This window comes from Tupaia chinensis, unplaced genomic scaffold (genome assembly GCF_000334495.1).
Source record: "Tupaia chinensis unplaced genomic scaffold, TupChi_1.0 Scaffold000634_1, whole genome shotgun sequence".
In the NCBI taxonomy this organism is placed as follows: domain Eukaryota; kingdom Metazoa; phylum Chordata; class Mammalia; order Scandentia; family Tupaiidae; genus Tupaia; species Tupaia belangeri.
The window spans coordinates 3,892,926-3,918,214 of NW_006160154.1; the positions used below are offsets into that span (position 1 = coordinate 3,892,926).

At 43.4% G+C, this 25,289-nt stretch overlaps 1 protein-coding gene across 1 annotated transcript in view; it reads right to left on the reverse strand.

Moving 5' to 3' along the window:
* SPATA13 (spermatogenesis associated 13) overlaps positions 1-25,289 on the reverse strand; it is a 169,627-nt gene that overhangs the window by 56,367 nt on the left and 87,971 nt on the right. Inside the window, 2 exon segments of the mRNA XM_006159529.3 lie at positions 4,559-4,703; positions 6,549-6,911. Of these exon segments, the coding sequence (XP_006159591.1) occupies positions 4,559-4,703; positions 6,549-6,911 (508 nt within the window).

Below are 25,289 nucleotides of genomic sequence, written 5' to 3' on the forward strand. Positions count from 1 at the left end.
TGAACTAGAGTCAGGGGTGGCCACTGCAGCCGCCTCATGCACTGGGAAAAGGAGCACCCAAGGAAAACACGGATGGATGGCTTTTGTGGTCAAAGCCACCACTCTTTCTTCACTGGACTAATACAACAGCCTCCAAACCAGTCTTCCTTCTTCTGCCCTTCCTCTCTAAAGCATACATAAGAACATATCATTCTCCTGTGGGCAACAGCTGCCCATTTCCCTCAGAATAGTCCCAGCCCCAGGACCTGGCACGCCCTGTCTAGCCTCACCCCCGTCTGGGCCTGCAATGTCCTCTCTGTCCCTTGTGTCCTAAGCTCCAGGCACTGTGGCCTCTTTGCTGAGCCACAGAAGCACTGAGTTCCAGCCTGTCCTTGGCCATTTGATGTTCCTTCCACGGAGACCCCTCCTGCCTCTTGGAATTACTGCCTCCTGCTCATCCGTCAAGTCTCCACTCCAGGGTCACCTTCTGGGAGAGATGCCTTCTGCTCCCACTTACTCTCCGCCACATCACACCTGTGCATTTTCTTCACAGCCGTCACTGGTGCCTCAGATAATCCTATTTATTGACTTTTAGAATCTGCTTAAATGCAGGAATATAAACTTTTGTGATGCTTTATTCTCTGCTGTATTCCAAAAGATAAAAACAGTATGGGGGAGGGAACCAGATGGCGGTGCAGGGGTAAAATGGGAAGCTCTGTCAGGCTGACCCATGTGGGAAGGTCCTGAGTGTGTATCTGACATCTCTCTGAGGAGGTCAGGTACATGTGCGCCCGTGATCTGAGACTAGCTGAGGCTGGAAGTGGATCAGTGTGAAGACCCTACCGCCTGTCTCTCTGTTTCTCATGGAAGAATTAAATGAATAGATTTTTAAAGATATATACGCGTGTGTGTATGTGTGTGTATACATGTGCGTGTGTGTGTGTGTTTATTAAGTTGCCGGGAAAATCATGATGTATTTTCCTATGTAAAAATACGTCATGACTTTCCCAAACCTTTATATATATATAGTATTTTAAAAATTAACTATAGGATGTGTACTGTCACCGGAGAGAGAGAGAAGGGATAAGGAAAGAGGGAAAGCACTTCCCAGTGGGGCTGACCATACCACAGTCCCTCTCCTCCATTCTTTTCTCAGGATTTGAGGCACACATCCACATGTGCCCAGCATGTTTTTCAAGTCACGGGCTCTAGGACTTGAACCATGCAGTTGTCTATGTGAGACCAAGCCGCCTTAAGTAGTATGTCCCTGGCTGGCCCTATAGACATATGTATGCTTATAAAATAGTACAAGGGTACTTCAAAAAGCTCATAGGAAAAATGAAATTTAACAGCCAGTCCTATAGCCTAGGGTTAAGAGAGCTGGATCCCACATGGCTAACTCTGGTTCAAACCTTGGTCCTGGTGGTTGAAAAAAATACACCCAGTGCATGTGCATGTGTGTCTACAGCCTACTTGGGAGGGAGGGTGCCTTCTTCTTTTCTCTGTATCTCTCTGGCAAATGCAGGCACCCTCTGGCAATTTTAGAAAATGAAATTAAAGTACAGGTTTATTTTTGGTGCAAATTGTTTTCTTTTTGAAGTTATGCATAATTTCTTCATAATACACATTTTCCATGCACTTTTTGAAGACACTCTCCTACCTAACTTATAGTTGATGACACTTTATTTTTTAGATGATCTGAGTTTTGACTACCAGAGAGGAAGAAAGCAGACGATGGCAACTCCACCAAGCAAGGAGGACACTAGCAGCTTAGAAACCTACAGAGTGAAGATGTGGACCACCTCACCGGGCAGGGAACCCCAGCCGGGAAGGAGCTGGGAGAGGCCAGTGCGGCATGCACTGTGAACTGGATGAGCACGACCCAACATATCCCTACAACCAGGGCAGGAGAAGGATATGTGCTTATGGTTTTACTTATTTCCTGTTTCTCTCCTACCTCCTTCCCATTATGTGAGGGAGTGTTCCTTAAATTCACCTCAGGTTATAAATACTTTAAAGGCATTATGACAGACCTGGAGAAGAACCAGTTATTTACGACCTCTCTGGAGAAGGCACAGTTATTACTCAGAGGTCTTGGACTTGGAGATATTTGCTGTGAACAATGAGCCTCTGGACTGTTGCCTCTAGGAAAGGAGGAGGGTTCAGTTACACGTGAAATGGGTGCATCACGTGCAGACAAGATTCCTTGCAAATGAATGCCCTCTGTGCTGCTTTACTTTATCTTTTAGCATGACTTGCCCGATTAGACGCTTACTTGTTAAGCTCTCATCCTGTCACTAGAATGTAAATGATTGAAGGACTTTGTTTTGTTTGCTGCCATCACCTGCTACATGGTAAGCATGCAACAGTGAAGGAATGAATGTGTGCAGGGATCTGTCCAGAATCTATTCCTGTTTCTAATGCCACCTGCATTTATTTCCTTTGGGAGAAAGACCTTCCCTTGCACTTGCCTCTGAATTCAGAAAGCAAGTGGTCTCTGGAGGCACCCAATCTTCTTCCCCATGGCAGTGCCACCAGGCATGTCGCCTGGGCTTGAAGAAGTGAAACCTCCATCCTGGAACTCTTGACTCTCAGGCGAATGGCAGTAGGATAGGCTGGGCTTGACTAAGATGGCCCAGAGATGGCCCAGGCCAGTTTTGCACTTTATGCCTTCTTATGGTTCCTTTTACACCTGACACCCTTGCAATACATCCCTTTTACTTAAACTAGCAAGACCTAAACTTGTTGTTTTTAAATCGCTAGTGTTGGAAAGAGTCAGATTAAAAGACAGAGAGAAGGAAAGTGAGTGCAACGCACTCCCAGGGGATGGCCACCCGCAATCCCTTCTCCGTTATCCTCTAGGTATCCTATAGATAAGTATGCACACACGGCCAGTGTATCTCTCAATTTTCTGGATCCAGGACTTGAACCACGTAGTTGGTCATGTGGGATCCAGGTGCCTTAGCTACCATGCCACTAGCTGGCCCAGCCAGACTCAGTTTTTATTGCTTTTCAACAGAATAATCCTAGGGATGGTCCCACGGCCTAGTGGTTAAGAGAAATGGATCCCACGTGACCAACTAAGCAGTCTGGATCCCAGCCTTGGCAGCTTTTGAAAAACGCATTGGGTACGTGTGCATATGTGCCCTAGATCCCAAAAAACATGAAGAAATGGAGGAGAAGGGATTATAGTGTGACCTATTCCTCTCTCAGGCAAGTGCACATATCCTCCGGCCATTTAAAATTAATTAATTAATTAAAAATTCATTAAAAAAATTTAAAACAAGGACTAACCAGTGATATGGTGGTTAAGGTGGTCAATCCCACATGGCCAACTACACAGTTCAAGTTCTAGATCCTGAGGCTTGGAAAATCACACTAGACATGTGTGATTTTGGCATACCCAAAATCCCAAAAGGAGAGAAATGGAGAAGGGACTGCAGCGCAACCATGCCCTATGGGTGGTGCTTTCTCACTCAACACCCACCCCCACCACCACATACACACACCTCTGTTTCTGTACTGAGTATGCCTGCACTCTGACAAATTAAAACAAAATTTTTTTTGAACAGAAACAAAACAGTATTACACAAAGCATGAAACAGGCTGTTTGTGTATGTGTGTGGGCTTCGAGGAGACAATCTCTACATCCCTACCACTTTATTTTCATTTTACTTATTCTTTTCAAATATTTGACCATACATGTACATGTTGTATATGTTTATAGTCATGGTACATGTTTTTAGTTGAACTATATCCCTTTAAAAAGATGATGAAGTCTTAACTTCCTATGTCCATGAACATGACCTTATTTTTACAGTCTTTGTAGATGCCTGAGTTAATATGAAGCCGTAGGGTGGGCCCAGATGTAGTAAGACTGCTGTCCTTATAGAAAGGGACAATCTGAATACAGAGGCAGATATGCACACGGAGAATGTCATGTGAACATGACAGCAGGGAGAAAGATATTCCATCTACCAGAGGACACCAGAGCTAGCAGAGAGGCTGGAAACAGTCTGCCTTCCAGCCCTCATAAGCAACCAGGCCTGCTCACACTTTGGTCTCAGATTTCTAGGTTGGAATTGTTTTATTTTAGTTTACTTGTGTCTTTCATGAGCACAAGAGACAGATACACAGAGAGAAAAATAAGAACGATCAACAGGGTCTCATACCATGGCCCAACCCCAAGACCTAGCCTTCCCAGCCAGCCAGGATCATGGTGCATGCTCAATGCGTACATGTCCACTGGGGAATGAACCCACAGTGTGTTCTTGCCGGCCATCAGTCTGGCTCTGGGACTCCATTCTGACTGGGCTCGCCACCAGCAAGTACTCAGTAGCAGACACCACAAAAGGAGCAAACTTCTCAAACTCAAGAATGGCTCACATGGTGGGCAGGGTGCTCACCCCAACAGCTGAGGGAACCTGCTGCCCCCAAGTGAGCTTTCCTCATTCCCAGGCAAACAACACCTTGGGTCAAAGAGGGGCACAAAGGTCAGGATCACCTGGGCACCTCGGCCAACTGTGAACAGTCAGACAATGGTCACCGCAATGAGGGGAAGGGGAAGCCTCTGACTCACTGTTGGATGCTCGCATCTGCCGCCGGCGTCCCACGTGGTCCAGCCCGATGGGGGTGCTCTGAGAAAACGTGAAGGGCCGGAGCCGGGCCGACACGGCTTTGTAGGGTGGCACCTGGTGAGCAGGCACAGGCGGCCTGGCTGCCGGCTATGAAAGGAAAGTAAAAAGCCGTGAGTTGGTGCCAGGAAGTCGCAGCTCCTGCAAGCAGCACACCCGCACAGCTTTCTCACCTCAAAGCCACTCACATGTGTGAAGTGGGCTCTCCAGATCCTGCCAAGAGCTGCAGGCTGCACCGAGGCTCCGTGGCAACTCTTTAAAGTTTTTAAGCGCCTGCCTCACAGCATCACATTCCATCTGACTTATCAGTGACATGCTGGTAAGTATACTGAGTAAAAGCAAAGCATCTGAGAGTAGGAAAGGTAAATTGAGGAAGTAGTGTTGTTTTCCCACAGAGGCAGGGTCAGAAAGTTAAGACGACTTCCCAGGAGCAGCCTCTGGAGGAAGCAAGGACAGGGCCTAAAGGCCCAGCCAGGATGCCAGATTGTAGTCCTTGTGCATTTGTTTGGCCTCGTTTTGCTCATCCCTGCAGAACCTCTTGCAGGGCCTCCCACTTGCAGGCCCTAGACAAGGCTCTGTGGATCTGAAAGCAACCTAAGCTTATATGACAGTTGAGCTTAAATTAAAAAAAAAAGAAAAGAAAAGAAAAAAACAAAGGAGTTGGGAAGAATAATAATAAAATAAAAATAAGAGTTGGTTTTCCACATATTTATCCAGGCCTCTGTAGCACTGCCTTCTGATTTCCTATATTAATGATCCCTAAAACTATGCATCAAAAATCGAATTGGTCCATGCCTTCTTTAGTTCACTTCGAATTTCTCCATCCAATTCCCTAGATCAGATTACAGTGCAGAAAATTATTTTACTACACTCCTTTTTGATGCTGTGAAGTATTAGTAAAATAATAAAGAAGTGCTCCAGATCTGCACTCCACTGACTGGAGTTAAAACGGATGAAAACTTGAGTTAGTTCAGAATCATCTAGCATGTGGAGCATCTTAAAACGTTCTTAAAGATTTTTGTGGTGCTCAATTTGTTTTTAACCGAAGATGTCAATTCAATTCACTTTAAAGAGTTTTTGAGAGCTTGCTACAAATAAGGCGTTGTGCTTAAAGAGAATGTCCATTCTCTAAGGCAAACTTGTGCTCACGGGGTGAATGGAAACTCACCATCTAACACTAATAGAGAATTTCCCTTTGAAGATAAATGTATAGGTTATTTACTAACAGGCTGCAAAAATGAAATTGGGCCTATACCTTGTTCACATACTGTTGTGTGAACATTTGACCATGGTTGGAGTTTTAGCCTTGCCAAGTAAGCAAATACTCCTCCAAGAAAGGGTCTGTGGTGAAATGATTAGTATAGTATTCTCAGAGGATCCACTGAGAACTAGAAAAATACGTGTCCTGTTACAAAAGTTATATTAAGGAACAAAGACTAGGTGTTTAGTCCATTGTCAAACCAGTTGCAAAGTTGCAGTTCCAAAGTAGAGAGTAAGAAAATGGTAGGAAAAAATTACTTCCTTATCTTCAAGAAAAAAAAAAGAATTCCTTCTTCAGTTTCTTCTTTACATTTTAACAATGTCACCTTTTCTTTTTCAAAAATTACTTTTATCAAGAAACTCACTACTTCTGTTCTGCTGCCTTCCTTGGTTAAAAATCTCAGGTTATGAAGAAACAAACAGCAAACTGGTTTTACATATTATTTGAGAGCCCAGGAAAGGAAGGAGATTAGTAACAGGCACCCACAGATCAGGCGGTTAGAGCAAATTCAGGCATGCTTTCAAAGTCAGGAAGAAAAGGCTGTGAGTAGATGATGTCATCCTCAAGGAGGAGAGAGGAAAAGAGAAACAGCATCCTGTTTTAGTTTGCAGCAGGAGGACAAAGGCCAGGAAGCTGGGGTCTCCTGGGCTTTGGGAGAGCACACCAGGTCTTACTTGGGTGAGAAGATTCTCTATCTCCTCTGTCTGGTTGTTCCCATAGAAGCTGACCCCTCCTATCACGGAAATGGGGCGTCTTCTCCGGCCTGCTCTAGGGCAGCCTGGGATAGTGTCCTGGCCTGCAGGGCCTGTGGTCATGCTGGCCTGGTGGTCTCCATCCACACAGTCCTCATCCCGGGGGTCGATAGCAATGGAGTCTTCAGGAATAGACAAGCTTCGGCTGGCCAGCTGGCCATAGTCCGAGAGCGGCCGAGGCCTGGAGCGTCTCCCAGAACCCCACCTCCTCCTGGTGATTCTCTGGGCCTCTGTCCTTTCTTCATCCTGTGATGAGCCTCGCCTCCACGGGTCATCAGTAACAACCTTTTCAAACGCGAACAAGGCAGGTAAGCTCACATATCCAGGAAGTTATTAAAAAGCAAGTATGTACTCCCTCCCTCCCACTCTCCGTAGCCGTGACTCAAGGTTTTCTTGATTAACTTGTTTACTCAAAAATTATTTATGGAAAGAAAGGTGAAGACACAACTAAAACATGGACTAATATAACCATATCAAATTTTCATTCCAGGCTGAATTAAAAACATAATTTAAATACCCATGTTTGATGAATTGAACAGCTGAGTTGGGATCCAACTGCCTTAACCACTGTGCCACGGGCTGGCTCTAAAATGGACTTGTAACTATGGCAGGAGTCCCTCAAACTACACGGAATGACTGCATGGAGGGAAAGCAGGTCTGCCAGTGTGAGAAATGACAGGTAGTCCTGTGGATCACTGCTCAGAGGTATCATCGTTCAATAACCTGCCCTCCACAGAAATGCAGGGTGCTTTAAGAAGAGCAAGTCCAGGGCTGCAGGACCTCTCGCCTATGCTGGCAGCCTCTGGGAAGTAGTCTGATGGGACTGAGTCTAAACTAGGACTTGAAAAAACTAGATCAGACTCCTAACTATCTGTGTGAACTTGCATAAGGCACAACTAACCTTTCTGAATCTCAGACATCAGACTGGACAATTCTACACTCAAAATTTTATGATCCTAAATGTGGCAACCTCTTCTGAGTTTTCAAATACAACTGTTCCTTGGAATCTACAGTGAATTAGTTCCAGCCCTGACCCCCACAACAGACACCAAAGTCCAAGGCGTCTCGAGCCCCTTAGTAAAATGGTACACAGTATTTGTATGGAACCTATCGCATTTTTTCTGCACCTTGTATTTCCACAGAGTACAGGTTATTAAAAGATGATACCTACCTTCTTTGTACTTAACTCACCTCTAGAGTACTTATAATACCTAATTCAATGTAAAAAATGTTATACTACATTTTTTTTCAGAGAGGTTTTTTTTTTTTTTTTTTTTGTTATAGGGATTGCTGGAGAGACAGAGAGAGAGAGAGAGAGAGAGAGAGAAGAAAAGTGAGAAACTACCCCCCTCCCCCCCCCCAGGAGATGGCCACACTGCAATCCCTTCTCCTCCATTCACCTCTTGGAATTTTGGGCACGCATGTACAAGTGCCCATGAGTTTCAAGCCTGGGATTCAAACCATGGCCAGCCATATAGGAGTCCAGTGCCCTAACCACTACACCACCAGCTGACCCCTGTTATACTGCATTTAAAAAGTTTCTTCTTAAAATAAGCACTTATTTTATTTAAATATTTAATTAATTAGTTAATTAATTTTTTGGATTTTTGCCATAGGGCATATGTGCTTGCCGTTGAGAGACAAGAGCAAAGGAAAGTGAGAAATCACCCCCCAAGAGGGGATGGCCAGGCTGCAATCTCTTCTCTCCCATTTTCCTCTTGGGATTTTTGGACACACAGTACACATGCCCAGCATGAGCTTCAAGTTACCAGGTCCAGGACTCAAACAGTGGTCAGCCTTGTGGGAGTCCAGTGCCTTAACCACCATGCTACCTGTTGGCCCCAAAAAGTTTTTCTTTCTTCATAGAGAAAAGTACAATCACCCTCAAGTTTCATAACAACAGTCCACCGAGTCTGTCCCAGTCAGCCAGGACCTTAGGCATGAACGTCCAGCATGTATGGGTTAACTGGGGGACCAAACCCTCGACACTCCATGTGTATCCAGCATCTTTTGGGCAGCACGTCACCACTACTCCACAGAGCGGGTCCTGCACTGTTTTTTTTTTGTTTGCTTGTTTAGACTTTTTCTACTGGTGCATTGCTTTACACTTGGTTTCTGAATACGTCCAAGCCATAGTTGGTTGCATAGTCTGATACAGAGCCAGCAAATATGGAGGCTCCTGACTAGCTATGTGAGCTTGGACAAATCAATTAACCTTCTAGAAAACACGGGTTTGGAATTATGCGGACTTCTGTGTGGGTCACTATATCTGGGCTAGGAGTTAGTTTTACAGCCTCATGCAAGTCGCTTCATTTCAGGAAAATTACTTCTATGATCTGGCTCTGCAGCTGTCCACTGGCGAATACTAGTTCCTTGGAAGGATGGAATAAGATACTAGTACAATCATCCTTATCAGCTAGACACTCTCAAAACGCTGTGCTGAGTAATCGCTCCAGAGTTCAACCCACCTCCTAACCTCAAAGTCTGGCCAGAGAGGAGGCCTGTTCCAGAGACCTGCGGGAGGAGAGCCAGCAGTACTCACCAGCACTGCGCCTGGGTACCTGTACTTTCCTCCCTATTCCTCACTTCAAATTAAAACAGTGACCAGGCGGAGGCACAGTGGTAAAAAAAACGCAGTGCTGTGCAAGGCAGGCCCACACAGGGAAGGTCCCACAGGGCACTCCAGGCCAGAGTGTGCCTATGATCTGGACTGGCGAGGGGTGGATCACAGCACTGGGACTTTGTGTGTGTGTGTGTGTGTGGGGGGGGGGATGCTATCCCTCTCTCTCTTTCTCTCTCATTTATGAAATGAATAAAATTAAAAAATAAAAAAAATAATAATAATAAAAAGACAAGCCAGTCCGTGGCATGGTAGTCAAGGCAGTTGGCTCGCATATGGCTGACTGAGCAGCTGGAGTCCCTGACCCAGCGGCATGAAAAACACCCCAGGTGGAGCCAGCAGGTGGCATGGTGGTTAAAGTGCTGGACTCTCACATGGCTGACCGCTGTTCAAGTCCTGGACCTGGATGCTTAAAAATCATGCTGGGCACATGTGTGAGCACCCAAAAATCCCAAGAAAGAATGGAGAAGGGACTGCAGCATGGCCATCCCCTCTAGTGGGTGATTTCTCACTTTTCCTCTTTGTCTCTCTCTAGCGAGTACATGGACCTTAAAAAAAAAGAGGGAAAGAAAAAGAAAAACACAGTAGGCCCATGTGCATATATACCCAAAATCCCAAGAGAAGAGATTGTGGTGTGGCATCCCCCCTGGGGGGTACTCTCTCTCTAAGGTCAATGCATGCACCCTTAGCAAAAACTAAACCTCTCCCACGAACAACAACAAACAGAAAGGTTGTCAGGCCATGGGCACAGGGAGGACAGCTAGGGTAACCTGAGAAGGCAGGACATGGTGTTGGGCAGGCAGCAGGTGCTGAGGAAGCCAGCAGAGCTAAGGACGTGTCCTGGGTCAGCCCAGCCCCACCAAGACTAGCTGGGCCTGAAGAAAGCTAAACGGACGTGGCCTGGGAAGACACACAGATGGGAAATGCAGGCCTCACGCTGTCTAGGACGCTCTATTACCACATCCACTAAGATTAGCTACCGTGAAAAATGGGATACAGAGCAGAGAAAGCAGGAAGGGCTTTTAGATGCTCCACTGAGACCTACGGAAGCAAAGTGATTTGCCCAGGGCCACACAGACAACTGGTGGCAACACAGACACTAAAAGTGGGCCTTGTCATTTCTGTTCCATTTCCCCACAATGCCACTGTCACCTCTGCTCTACAGAAAAGACCCCAATGGGGTCTCAGCAATCTCTGCCCACCCTGCTGCCTATCAGTTTTACTGCCTGGACACTATGACACTAACTTTAGTTCAAGTCACCAATGAAGGAGTCTGGAATGCACCACTGTGGCACAATAACTACCATGAAATAAAGGCATTTGAGAATAGGCTCTTTTTTTCCCTGAACTCTGTCATGTGTCTAAAAGCAGAGCCTCCAGGGGCCAGCAGGTGGCGTGGTGGTTGAGGGTGTTGGACTCCCACATGGCTAACCGCGGCTTGAGTCCCAGACCTGGCAGCTTGCCTTCCCACTCTGTCTCTCTCTGGTCAAATGAAAATAAAATAATAAATAAATAAAGTTAATTAAAATATTAAAAAAAAATAAAAGAATAAATAAAAGCAGAGCCTCCCAAAGAAACACAACTATCATAAATCCTCTGGGAGTTTCTTGCAACCAAGGAAGAGGAGAATCGACACTTACACAGATATTGTCACAAAATGACGACAGCTCTCATCGGTTTTCCTAAGTGTCCAATTATATTTCCTAAAAGTCATTTATTGTCACATAAGTTCTCTTCCTTTCCCCTCTCCCATTATGATTTGTATAAATCTCAAATTCTAACCACCTCCTGAGCTGCATTTTTCTACACACACACACACACAAACATCTTTATTTTCTCCTGCTAATCTGTTTTTGTTTAATTCATATGTCCCCAAGAACTGAACCTAAGAAGGTAGAGGAAGCGTTTCTTCCCCAATAACACCACAGGAAAATATGAGCAAAATGAAAACATTTACATATGAAAAACAGATTCTATAGATGGCTTAAATCAATCACCAAACCAAATGGCATGGACAACATAAGCACACAGTGAAAATAAGCCCATTTATATTATCACCCTATGATAAAAAGGTTTAGCAAGAAAAGCATGCTAACATCACAGTAAGGCGTAATTTAGCTGCTCACAAATAAAATGTGCAGTTTTCGTTTTTTAAAGTTTTTCTGATTTTTTAAATTTTTTTCTTATGCAACATGCAGCCTGCTTTTTCTCTCCTATGTTAAAAATAAGCAAATACTCCAGAAAGTGGAGGCTGGGTAAAGGTGTGCTCTGAGCAGGCCATTATGCGGCGGGTGACAGGAATTCCCGAACACACCCTGTCTCAGTATCAGCTACTGTTCCCGTGCAGGGAAGCACGGGTAAAAACCAATTCTAACTCTATTTTCAGTATTTAACAGTTTCATGGAACATCTAAAATGGGGGAACGTCCTCACTAAAAGATACCGGTTGTGGGACCAGCAGATGTCATAATGGTTATGTTGCTGGACTCCCACATAGTTGATGTGGTTCAAGTCCCAGACCCAGTGGTTTAAAACTCCCATGGGGCACATGTGCCTGCATGCCCAAGATCCCGAGAGGAGAAGGGATTGCAGCGTGGTCATTCCCCCGGGGGGTGATTTCTCACTTTCTGTCTCTCCGGTGAGTGCACGTGCTCTGTAGTAAATATCTCTTTCTCAAAAGAAAAACAAACAAAAAAAGGAAAATAAAAAGATACCAAATGTTTTAGAAACTGCAAAAATTACTTAACAGAATATATAAAACTGAAATGTTCATTTTAGTACCTAAGTACAGAGGGACGGACACGAAGAAAAACGCCTCAGATTTAAGCTCACATTCAAACGTTGAATCTTGGACAGAGCGTTACATTTCTTGTAAAACAAATTTGAACGTTAATGGAGACTGTAAAACTAAATCTATTTTTAGCCAAGTTCACATATTCTGAACCACCACCCAGATTCCCTCCAAGGAATGTGGTTTGACGGTGATTATGTTTAGAACTACAAACATACACACACCAACAGCCTTCTCCAAAAGCCCAGCACCTACCTCGGACTCTGCCACTGGCAGCGGTGGCCCACAGACACACTGAAGGAACAGGCAGCTGACCACGTCCATGTCCCCGGAGCCTTTCTTGCCTTTCAAACACTAGAATCAGGGATCTGCTGCCCAGCAGAGCTTTCCCTAGTCCACGCAGCAGTCTCAGCTCACCATCAATCCAAGGCTCTATCAGCTTGAGTGGCCAACTCACACCCAAGTCATAAACTTTTGTAAACAGACTTTGAATAGAGTCTCTGCCCTTTTAACTCTGGGCTCTCCGACAACTTCTCAAGCATGTTCCCTACTCAGTAGCACCCTTACTTCTTCTACACAGTATTTCCTGGAGGGAAAGGAGAGGGACTCACAGTCATCAGAGCCCTTGGCAATCTGGACAGACTGGTAGGACCCTTCTCAGAACCACATTTTAAAATGCATAATATAAAATAGGATTATTAAGAAGGTCAGTTATTTTGTAATGTAATTACCAAATATTAAAGAGTAATACATGTATCACATATGAATTAAGAGGGTTGGTATAAGGTCTAATAACTGCCATATTGGTTTTTTCCTTTAGATTTTTTTTTTTTTTTGACCATATAGTGCATGTGATCACCAGAGAGAGGGAAAGTGAGAAATCATCCCTCAGGGGGATGGCCAGGCTGTAATCTCCTCTCCTACATTCTCCTTTGGGACTTTGGGTTGTACACATATGTGCCCAGTATGTTTTTCAAGCCAGTGGGTTTGGGACTCAAATGATAGAGTTGGCCCTATGGGATCCAGCAGCTTAGCCACCATGCCACCTGCTGGCCCAACTGCCATATTCTGAAGTGTAGTCATTGTTTATTGCCAAAAGGCACATGTATTCACCAGCTATAGAGAGAGATACAAAGACAGAGCTCCCCAATGGAGCATGGTCATGCCACAATCTTTTTTCCTCCCTTTCTCTACCCCAACAGGAGTTTGGACATGCACACACATCTATCCGGCATGTTCTAAGCTGCCAGAGTGAAGATTTGAACTGTGTTTGGCCATGTGGGATCTGGTTCAAAATCACACTAGGTGAATGTACGTGTGTGCCCAAAATCCTAGGAAGAGAATGGAGGAGAAGGGATTGAGGAATGTCCATCCTCCCTCTAACTGTTTCTCTCTGTCTTTCTCCAGTGAGTGCACATTCACTATGGCAAAAACCTTAAAAAAATTAAAAAAAAAAAAAGATATCGGCAAAAACTGTTCTATAATGTGAAAAAGATCTGTGACCAGACAACAGCACAGGTATTATTACAATACTGCTCTGTTTTAATGCTTACTTTCAAAATGGAAGGAAATGTTACATTTTAGTTAGAGGCTAGAGAAGACAGAAATAAAATCCCACTTCCTAATTTCTGTCCAGGGAGCCCTTGGATGAGCCTGGGTTGGAAGATCTGGGCTATATAATACCACTTAAGTATAGCCAATGGGCACAGCCCTGTGGCAGAGCTGCAGTGCAAGTGTCCTGCAAGGCTGGATGCCACATGGTCGACCACAGGTGCAGCTCCCCGGGTATGTTCGAAAACACATGTGCACCATGTGCACACATGGGCACCAGGATCCTGAGGAGCTGGCGGGCTGGGGAAGGTATTCACAGCATGACGAGACTCCTCTCGCTCATATACGTGCTTCAATTCCAGAAAAATGAAAATTAAGGCCTTACGAAGTCTAAAGAGTAGCAGCTCACTATTTAGAACTATGTGTCATTACTTAACTTCCTTTAAAAGAAAATTAAATGGGAACAAGCAGTTAGCGTAATGGCTATGTCGCTGGACTCCCACGTAGTCGACCGCGGTTCGTGTCCCGGACCCGGTGGCTTAAAACTCACGCCGGGCACGTGTGCGTGCGTGCCCAAGATCCCGAGAGGAGAATGGAGGAGAAGGGATTGCGGCGTGACCATCCCCCCTGGGGGGTGATTTCTCGCTTTCTGTCTCTATGTCTCTCTCTGTCTGTCTGGCGAGCGCACGGGCCCTACGGTGAAAATCTCTGAAAAAAAAAAAAAAAAAGAAAATTAAATGTATCATTATTCAAAAAGACCCTGCATAGGCCCTCAAAAAAAGAATTTGCTATAGGGCATGTGCACTCACCAGAGAGAGACAGAGAGAAAGAGAAGGAGGGGAAAAAGTGAAAAAACACCACAATCGCTTCACCTCCATTCTTTCAAGATTTTGAGAGTGCATGCACACCTAGTATACTTTTTAAGCAGCGGGTCTGGGACTTGAATTGCAGAGTTGGCACTGTGGGATTCAGTTACCTTAACAGTCATACCACCAGCTGGTCCATAGGCCCTTTTTTTCTCTTTTTTTTTAAAAGAGATTTTTGCTATAGGGTGCATGTGCTCCAGGGAGGATGGCCACGCTGAATCCCTTCTCCATTCTCCTCTTGGAATTTTGAGCACGCATGCACATGCACCTGGTGTAAGTTTTAAGCTGCTGGGTCTGGGACTCAAACTGCAGTCAACTACATGGGAGTCCAGGGATGTAATCATTATGCCATCTGCTGGTCCCCATAAACCCACATTTTATGTTGTATGTTAATGTCCCAGGATACTAAATGGGTGAAGGAACATATACGATCCCACCAGATGAACTACCATATTTTGAGGAGGTGAATGCAAGAACAAGGAAATATTTACATATTTAGAAAGAGAAATGCTCATGTTTTCTTTTTTGGAGGTTGAGGTATGGGTGGATGGTATTTTTAATACCGAAAGGATAATGTCTTATATTTATTTAAAAACCTTAAATTTCCAAATGGCTTTTATGTCTACCTCAAATTACATTTTTGTTTTTTAAAAAAGAATTATTTATTTAATTGTATATATTTATTTATTTTAATTTGACCACAGAGAGAGAAAGAGAGAAAGTGAGAAAGCAAGCCACCAAGTCTGGGACCTGAACTGTAGTTGGCCACGTGGGAGTGTCCAGAGCCTTAACTACCATGCCACCTGCTGGCCCCTCAAATTACATTTTTTGATGAATAAAGAAAACACTATTATACCCATTTGAAAGTTTTTTTTTTTTGAGAGGTTTTTGCTATAGGGTGCGTGCGCTCGCCAGACAGACAGAGAGAGACAGAGAGATAGAAAGCGAGAAATCATCCCCCAGGGGGGATGGCCACGCTGCAGTCCCTTCTCCTCCATTCTCTTCTCGGGATCTTAGGCATGCACGCACATGCACTCAGCGTGAGTTTTAAGCCACCGGGTCCGTGGTCATCTACATGGGAGTCCAGTGACATAGCCATTACACTAACTGCTGGTACCCCCATTTGAAAGTTTTTTTTACAAGTTTAATAATGTTATTCATGAAAGTGTGTGCAAGTATATAGAAAAGAAAAGATAGGGAGAAAGAGAAGGAAAAAAGCACCCGCGACAGATTCTCATCACAACAATGTCCCCTTTCTCCAAGTCTTCTAGCTGGTCAGGATTTTGGGTGTATGCCTGGCTTGTCTCAAGATGACTAGGAACCCAAACCCACAGTCGGCAATGTGGCTTCCAGCCATGCAGTTCAGTATGCTACCTGTTAGAGAGGAGGAAAGATCACAAAGAGGACATCTGATTTACTGAAAGATAAGAGCACATAAGATAGCTCTGACACTTCATTTAATATACTTTTGTCCTTGCAAAGCCAGTGCTAGACACGACCCCTCCCCTCTCTCTTTGTACCAGGAGGTAACGAAAATGCAAAATGGTTTATGACTGAAAACCTCAGTAGCAAGTTCCAAAAATACCAGACGGCGTGTTGCTGTTCCACAAAAGCCCCTGTGTGCTTATCACTTACACAGCTCTCCACTTCCGGAATCTGCTTCTCTTTGATATCCTCTCTGGGCTACTTGTTGGTTTTCGTTCATCATGTGTACATACTATTTCAAAAAGTTTTTGGAAAAATGAAATTAAAGTACAAGTTTATTTTGGTATAGAAAAACTGAAATCGATTCATAGTTTTGTTTCCTAATACACACATTCCCAAGCTTTCCAAAGACTCCTTGTATGTACCCCCTCTCTGACTCTTCCTCTACACTGCTTCTCCTTGCAGCCCTGTCTCTTCTTATCCTTCTCTGCTGTGTTCCTATCTCTCCCCTCAGTTCCTGAACCCCTTCCCTAAACATATATGGAACTGAAACAGCCAAACTTTATTTCCTCTATTTCCTAAATCATATTTAGTTTCTCATCCTTCATTTTAATTTAAAATAATTTTTTACTTGTCAGAGGGCACATGCACTTACGAGAGTGAGAGAGAGAGAGAGAGAGAAAGAAAGGAGAGAGAGAAAGAGAGAGAGCATAACCCCTCCTCCAAGTGGGGCATGATTACCCCACAATCCTATTCCTTCCATTTCTCCATTTTGTCAGGATTTGGGGCACACATGCATATGTGCCCAGAGTGTTTTTCAAGTCGACAGGGTGGAGATTCAAACCATTGGCCACATGAGATCCAGCTTTCTTTTTTTTTCCTTTTCTCCTTCACATTACCTTTCTTCTTTCCCATTGTTCTCCTGGGCCCTGAGTGCAGTTCTGGCTCACTTCCTGCAGCCTGCATTGCAGCAGCAGTGGGGTTTAAAGATTTAGGGTGGACAAAGCTAAATCTCTCAAATGATGTATAAAACCTTACCCAAAGAGATTACAAAACAAAAGACCTTAAGGTTTTCTAAGTGGACCTTGGAGAACTGACTCCACCCAATGGTCACCAAGAGCCAGAGAAAACAGTTTCTTACCATAGTTGCTTACCGTGGTAAGAATGGTAAGAATTTGCCACTTCCCTGCTGCAGAGGAGATGGGAGAGATGAGGAGGAGAGGCTGCTGCTTCTTACAATGAGACTCTTAGGCCCTCCATGTAAGAGAACCTCAGGGATCCAGCTTTCTACAGAATCAGTCCCCATCTTTAATTTTAAAAACAAGAAGGTGGGATAATCATTCAGTGTCCAGGGTTATTTTGCTCATATAGCCCTAATGATGTGTGTCTTGGGGTGGCATGAAGTGGGCCATGGTGGGGAATCTACCAGCTTCTGGGGAGATGTCTCAGAAATGGACCTGCCCATCCATCCAGGGGAGCCCTGATTCTCCATCCCCCCTCTTTCCCCTGATTCGCTTCATTGCTTGGCTAGTTAAGGAACACACAATGTGAGGAGAGGCTGCTCAAGAAAAAAAAACTGCCCAAGAAAGGAAGGGGAGAAAAAGGGGCACCCTTGGTGGGTTTGGACCCAGTTCTGAATGAAGTAAGTAGCGAAGTACTCCCACTTACCTGAGTAATGCCCACTTTTAAAAAGGTATGTGTTGGGCCAGCACGTGGCGTGAAGGTTAAGGTGCTGGACCCCACATGGCTGAGTGTGAGGTTTGAGTCCTGGACCAATGATCATGCTGGGCATGTGCACACTTGTGCCTAAAATCTCAAGAGTGATGGCCTCACCCCTCCTCCTCCGTGAGTACACACGTCCTACAGCAAAACTAAAACACACAAACAAAAAGGGTGTTTGCGCAGGCTGGCTCAGCTCCTCCCTTCACATTTCTTTTTCTTTAAGGGTCATTTTAGGAAGGGACAGATACTGTGATTAAACTGAGTAAGAAATAGGCTAGGCACTGGAAAGCAAAAATAATTTACTTGGTTATTCTTTCCATGGTTATAGGCAAAAATAAATACTAATGCTGGGTTACAGTTGTATAAATATGCTACCTCTCCAATTTAAAATGAAAAACAGTTTTGTTTGAAAGAGAAATTTTTGCTATAGGGCATGTGCACTCACTGGAGAGACAGAAAGCAAGAAATCTCGCCCCCCTCCTCCCCCCGGGAGGACGGACACATCGCAATCCCTTCTCCTCCATTTTCCTCTTGGGATTTTGGTCACTCATGCACTCATGCCTGGCGTGAGTTTAAGCTGCCGGGTCTGGGACTCGAACCACGGTCGACTACGTGAGAGTCCAATGATGTAACCATTACACCATCTGTTGGTGCCTAAAATGAAATGTTTAAAGCTATAAGAATCTTTAGTGGTTGGTGAAATTCTGACAGCAAATGAAGTATAAATGACCAACCAAAAGCTATTCTAAATACTATGAAATGGAATTACATGTACATCAGTAATTTTAATGTTAAAGATTCCCAGAAAAACAAAACAAAAACTGGAACTACAGGCTGAGTACTGCTAATCTGAAACTCTGAAATCCAAAATGTTCCCAAATCCATATTGTTTGAGTGCCAACATGAAACTGCAAGTAGAAAATTCCACACTTGACCTCATGTGACAAATTAAAGTCAAAATGCTACAATACAAAAATACTGTTTAAAATTACCTTCAGGTTGAGTGTAAAAGGTATGAAATGTAAACAAATTTCATGTTTAGATTAGATGCTATCCCCAATATATTTCACTGTGGATTTCATGGAAAATGCATATTACGAAAAACCTGTGCATGCTTTTCAAAATGTTTCTGTACCAAAATTAACTCGTATTTGAATTCCACTTTTCTATAACCTTTTTGAAGTCCCCTTGTATATACAAATATTTCAAAATCTGAAATCCAAAGCACTTCTTGCTCCAAGCATTTGCGGTAAGGGATATTCAGTCTACAATGTAATCTGGAAAGTTGTCCACTGAGTTCAGGAAAGTTTGGTCATTTTTAAAAATTTCTGAATAGTCAGTATTTCTAATCTTTGAAGTAAAAGGAGATGATATCAGATACTAGACAGGAGTGATAGTAGAAACTGCGACAGTTACTCACATGTAAAAACGGATGATAAGACAGGCTTAAAACAGTTGGTGAGCCTATGGCTTTGTAGAACTTGATTTATAAGGCTGATTAGGTAATTTATGAAACATGTATTCACTGAGGCACATGGAGAATACTTAATTTAATACTGTTAGCCCAGCTCCATGAGAATAAAAAACATTTTAGGGGTACCTAAGGACATTTTAATCTACCAAAGACTTAGACTGTTAGAGGAATCAGTGGAGCCAAGCTCATCTCTACTTCATTTAAAATGAAGCAATGAGGGGTCGGCCCCAAGGCCTAGTGGTTAAGTGGTTAATACACGGTCAACCACCTATTGGGTTGTCGGGAAAGTCATGATGTATTTTTTTTATACATACTTTTTAAAAAAATAATTATTTATTTTATTTTATTTTATTTATTTATTCATTCATTTTTTAGTTTGAGCAGAGAGAGACAGAGGGTGAGAATGAGAGAGAGAGGAAGTGAGAAAGCAAGCCCCCGGATTCAGGACTTAAACACTGGTCGGCCATGTGGGAGTGTCCAGTGCCTTAACCACCATGCCATCTGCTGGTCCCCATGATGTATTTCTCTATGCAAAATATATCCTGCCTTTCCCAACAGCCCCACAATTTGCATTCAGGCCCTGCCAGTTTGAAAACAGGATGGGTGCACGTGTGTACACATGCTCAAAATCCCAACAGGATGGAGAAATGAAGGGATTGTGGCCACATTGGAGGGTGCTTTATCCTCCTCCCATCCTTACCCCCTGCACAACTCCCAGAAGGTGTGGGCACCTTCTGGCAAATAAAAATAAAATAAAATAAAATACAGCAATGAACTCACATGATAGTGATCAATGCCATTCTGACTCCCATGTTCAATGCTCCTCCCTTGACCCACCTCCCTCCATCACGGATAGCCTGTCACTGCTGACACCGACCCCAGGAGAGTGAAAACCCTTGGTTGATGAGTTTTGCTCCCTGTGGCAGGACGTTATAACTGTTGCAGTATCTAATATTACTCTTATCTACTACTCTTACTGTATCTAATATTAACTCCTTTTACTTCAAGGAAACTTAGAAACACACACACACACACACATTAGATTACTGGGAAAGTAATGACGCATTATTCTATGTTTTTCTCTACAAAAATGCATCATTACTTTCCTGACCATATATTGTATGTATGTATACAAACACACACACATACACATATATTTTATATATATATATATAAATAATATATTTATGTTTACATATTATATATGTTTTGGTCCACAGTGCCTGGCTCATAAGTATTTGGCCTTTTGTCCTCAGTTAGGAGGGAATGCACAGAGAGGCCAAGAATCTGAACAGACAGGCCCTTCTGGGTTTCCCCACCCAGCTTATTAGCATTCATGCCTATGCACTGAAGCCTCCAGAAAACTAAAAGGACAGGGTTTAGGAAACTACCAGATAGTTGAGCTTGAGGTTCCTAGAGGGTGTTGTGCTCTTTCTTAATGCCTTGCCTTATGCATCTCTTCATCTGTATCCTTTAAAGCACCCTTTATGATAAACCAGTAACCATAAATAAGCATTTCCCTGAGTTCCGTGAGCTGCTCTAGCAAATTATTCAAAATCTAGGATGGGGTCATGGGAACCTCAATTTTTAGCTGATTGGTCAGAAGTTCTGAAGGCCTGGACTTGTGAGTGTATATGTCTAAAGTTGTGGGTAGAATGGTCATGTGGGACAGAACCCTCGACCCATGAGATCTAATGCTATGTCTAGACAGAGAGTGTCAGAATTGAATTGGATGAAAAGATGCCCAGCTGGTGTCCCCTCTAGAACTGCTTGCTAGCTTGCTGACGGGGAAACATCTCCACACATTTTAGGATCACAGAACTGACCTGAGTGATGAGATAGAAGTGGAAAACAGACTGCTTTTCCCATTCATTCCCCTAGCCTTTATATTGTTCATTTGTGGGAATTCTGCTTTCTGGGCTTAACTATAAAAAAAAAATAAATAAAAAAATAAAAAATCCAGCCCAGCCCAGCCCCATGGCCTAGTGGTTGGTTAAGGAGCCATATCCCACATGGCCAACTGCATAGTTAGAGTCCTGGTTCCTTGAAAATCACAATGGGCACATGTGCGTGTGTGCCCCAAATCCTGATGGGATGCGGAGATGGAAGAGAAGGAACTGAGGTATGACAATGCCCATTGAAGGGTACTTTCTTCCTTTTCCTTTCTGTCTAGTGAACACATATGCTAAAGTGAGACCATTCTTCTGTCTCGAAATCAGCAGCAATGCAATGCTGAGACTGACAGCCAGGTTGAGAAAACAAGACTTGTAGGCTGCAATTCTATTCCTGGGCTCATTAAGGTTAAGAGACCAGAGGCCAACAGGTGGTGTGGTGGTTAAGATGCTATACTCCCACATGGCCAGCCACAGTTTGAGTCCTAGACCTGGTAGCTTGCTTTCTTATTTTTCTGCTCTCTGGTGAGCACACGTGCTATATAACAAATTTAAAAAAAGAAAGAAAGAACAAATAAAATTAAATAATGCTTTTAAAAAATATTAAGAGACCATTAAAAACCATCATATTATGCACATCATGACTACATGTTAAAATATATTAACTCTGAAACACATGCTGAGGATTATAGAAGTCTACTCAAACTTTTTTCAGTTAGTAAAAAGCATGATGTTATTTCTTGCTGTTATAAAAACAATCTACTTTTCTTTTTGAAATTAAACTTATTGAGGAAAACAAAATATTTCCAAATCGAAAATTATATTTCAGCTAGGAAAACATAAGAAACTGTTTTTCTTTGTATTTTCATACTCTCCTGTCCTTGGGCCCCCTAGCCTACTCCAAATTCTATGTAATGGATACTTATACTTCTCCTGTACAGATAAGAAAGATTGAGTGGTTCTATCAGAGATCAGCAAACCAGTAAATAGTTAGAATGGAAGTCTGTGCGCATGCCAAATCCCTCTACAGATGCTGGTTCTAGGTCTCCTCCCCTGTTCTGAGACCCCTATCAGGCCGGTGCTGCCATTTGCCAGCTGTGGGACAGTTCTTTAGTCCTTCCAATCTCATGTTACTCATCTGTTAAAGAAAATATGGAAGTAACCTATTTCATAGGCTCTGAGCATCAAAGTAAACAGTGTTGTGTGAATGAATTTTTCACTTTATTAACCGAAAAAGCACCCTACCAATGTGATCTGTTATTACTGACATTTTAATTTTTAAAAAAATTTTTGAGAGGTTTTTGCTACAGGGCACGTGTGCTTGCCAGAAAGACAGAGAGACAGAAAGCAAGAAATCATCCTCCAGGGGAGATGGCCACACCACAATCCCTTCTCCTCCATTCTCCTCTTGGGATCTTGGGTACACATGAACACGCGCCTGGCATGAGTTTAAGCCACTGCATCCGGGACTTGAACTGTGGTCGACTACATGGGAGTCCAGCGACAGAGCCATTATGCCAACTGCTGGTCCGATTCTTTTAATTTTTAAAATTAAAAAAAATATTCTTGATTTGCACATGAAAACATGTAAGAATAAGAGAGCGAAAGAAGTGAGAAAGCATCCCTGACAAGAATGACCACACTGCAATCTTTTCCCTTCCATTTTCCTCTTGGGATGTGGGGCACACACACCCACACAACTGACAGTTTGTCAAGCAACTGGGACAAGAACTCGAACCATGCAGTTGGCCATGTGAGACCCAGCAGCCTTAACCGAGCTACTGCTGGCTCCAGGATACTCCTTCCCTCAGCCTCAGGATACTGAGGAACCTCAGCCTGGAGAGCAGGTGTGGCGAAAATACTTTTCTTGGGTTGTCCACTAATTGTCCAGATTGCTAGGCCTAAACACCAGTGACTCTGAGCTCTGGGTGGGACTCAGAGCTTTTGTTTGAGCCTTAAGTGGTCTTCATTCTAAACTTTGATATCCTAAGGCTAGAACTTCAAAAGTAATTTGCAAAGTTTAACTGAGCTGTACTGAAGTGTCTGGTCAATGGAAGCAATTTAAAAGGTAACAATTACAATGATGATAAAAGATAACATTTACTGAATTTATTATATTCTAGATACTGTGGTTAAGTATTTTATATGCATCTTTAATTTAATTCAGGGAGGTTCTACTATTTCCATTTTTAAAGAATTTGAGGCTTACTAGGTCAAATGTCTTTCTAAAGGACACAGAGCTGATTAGTAGTAAAACTAAGCTTGAACTCCAGCAACCCCATTACAGAGCCCAACTATTTTACACTATTCCGGCTATCCTGTTACTCAGAGATGTTGGCATGGAGGGCTGCAACCATGTTAGTCAGGGTTTTCTAGGACTTCAGTGTAAAGCAAAACCCTGAGTACTGGCCTCTTCCACCCTCCAGGCCCTCCCTCTATCTCGGCACCAACTGCCTGTCTAAAGTCCTCCCTTGGGGTAACTGATCATTCTAAATGAACTGAGCTTCCAAACGATTGTTTTGTCCCCAGTCTGTCAGAAGTAGGCGAAACAAAGACAATGCTCATTTCATGTAACAATTCATGGCAGTTTGTACTCGTGCTTATGAAACCTGCGATATCCTTTCCTTATCACAGCAAGCACTGAACAGGTGTCGGCAAACGAGCATGGAAGTAATTCCCTCTCTAGAGGCTCTTTGATCTTAATTATCACAGAGAAGTTTAAGATGGGAAAAATGAAAGAGGAGAAAAATATATATACTTGAATTGATATCTTAGTCATTCACTACAATTTCCTTCAGAGAAAACAAAAATATACCTTAATTCAGTGCTCAGTGGCTGGGGAGGGAAAGTGAAAGCACTCCCTGGGGCATGGTAATATCGCAATTTCTCCCACTTTTCCATGTCATCAGGATTTTGAGCACGTACATGGTTTTCAGGCCATTTGGGCCAGGATTTGAAACCCAGTCAATGTGGGATCTGGTAACCGAGCACACCACTTAATCACTGTACTATTTTTTTTTTTTTTAAGCTTTGTGCTATAGGGAGTGTGGGAGAGAGACAGTTTAATGGGAAAATTCTATTTAATGATATAGTTCAACAGAGATGAACTATTCTAGAAATGAGCCACTAGAAAAAATTTTGAATTGACTCCCCCCCCCACCCCATAGGGAGCATGTGCTCGCTGAAGAAGAGAGAGAGATAAAGTGATAATCACCGCCCCCCTCCCCCACCGCATGCTCAAAGAAGATGTCCATGCTGCAATCACTTCCCCTCCATTCTCCTCTCAATTTTCCTCTTGGGATTTTGGGCATGCACGCACAAGTGCCCAGCATGTTTTTCAAGCCACTGGGTCCAGGATTCAAACTGCACAGTTGGCCATGTGGGACCACAGCACCATCTACTGTCCTGACATGTATGTTAATTTTCTTTAGATTGTATATTTTCAGAAATAATCTTAGACATTTTTAAAATATTTATTAATTTCATTTATTAATTTTTCCTTAAATTTGCTATAGGGCATGCTTGCTCACCAGAGAGAGAAGAGAGGGAGAGAGAAAAAGAGAGAGAGAGAGAAAGTAAGCCACCAAGTCCAGAACTCAAACTATGGTCAGCTATGAGGAAGTCCAGCACCAACCCCTACACCACCTGCTGGCCGGAGAGTGGGTTTTTAAGTTTGTAAAGTATCATAGTTTTTCAAATGTTGAGCACCCATTCAGAAATACCTGAAACTTTCCACTGGAAAAGGAGTATCTTTCTATGAAATAATGAGCATCAAAGTGAAAATGTCAGGGCCAGCAGGTGGTATTAGCGGTAGTGACGCTGGACACCCATGGCCGACCATAGTTTGAGTTCCAGACTGGAGGCTCATCCCAGGCATATGCGTATGCATTCATGAAATCAGAGAAGAGAATGGAGAAGGGATTGTGGCATGGCCTTGTGCCCAGAGGATGATTTCTCACTTTCTCTCTTTCTGTATTTCTGGCAAGTACATGAGCACTATAGCAAAAATCTCTCAAAAAAAAAAAAGGAAAGAAAAAAACGTGGAAATGCTTTTTTAAAAAGACTGAGTTAAACTACGAAGCTACTTTTCTCACAAATTCATGACTGGAACCAGCAGTTGGCATAATGGCTATGTCGTTGGACTCTCAAGTAGTCAACTGTGGTTCGAGTCCCGGACCCAGTGGCTTAAAATCACGCCGGGCGTGTGTGCCTGTGTGCCCAAGATCCTGAATAGAGAATAGAGGAGAAGGGATTGCGGCGTGGCCATCTTCCCTGGAGGTGATTTCTTGCTTTCTGTCTCTCTATCTCTCTCTGTCTTTCTGG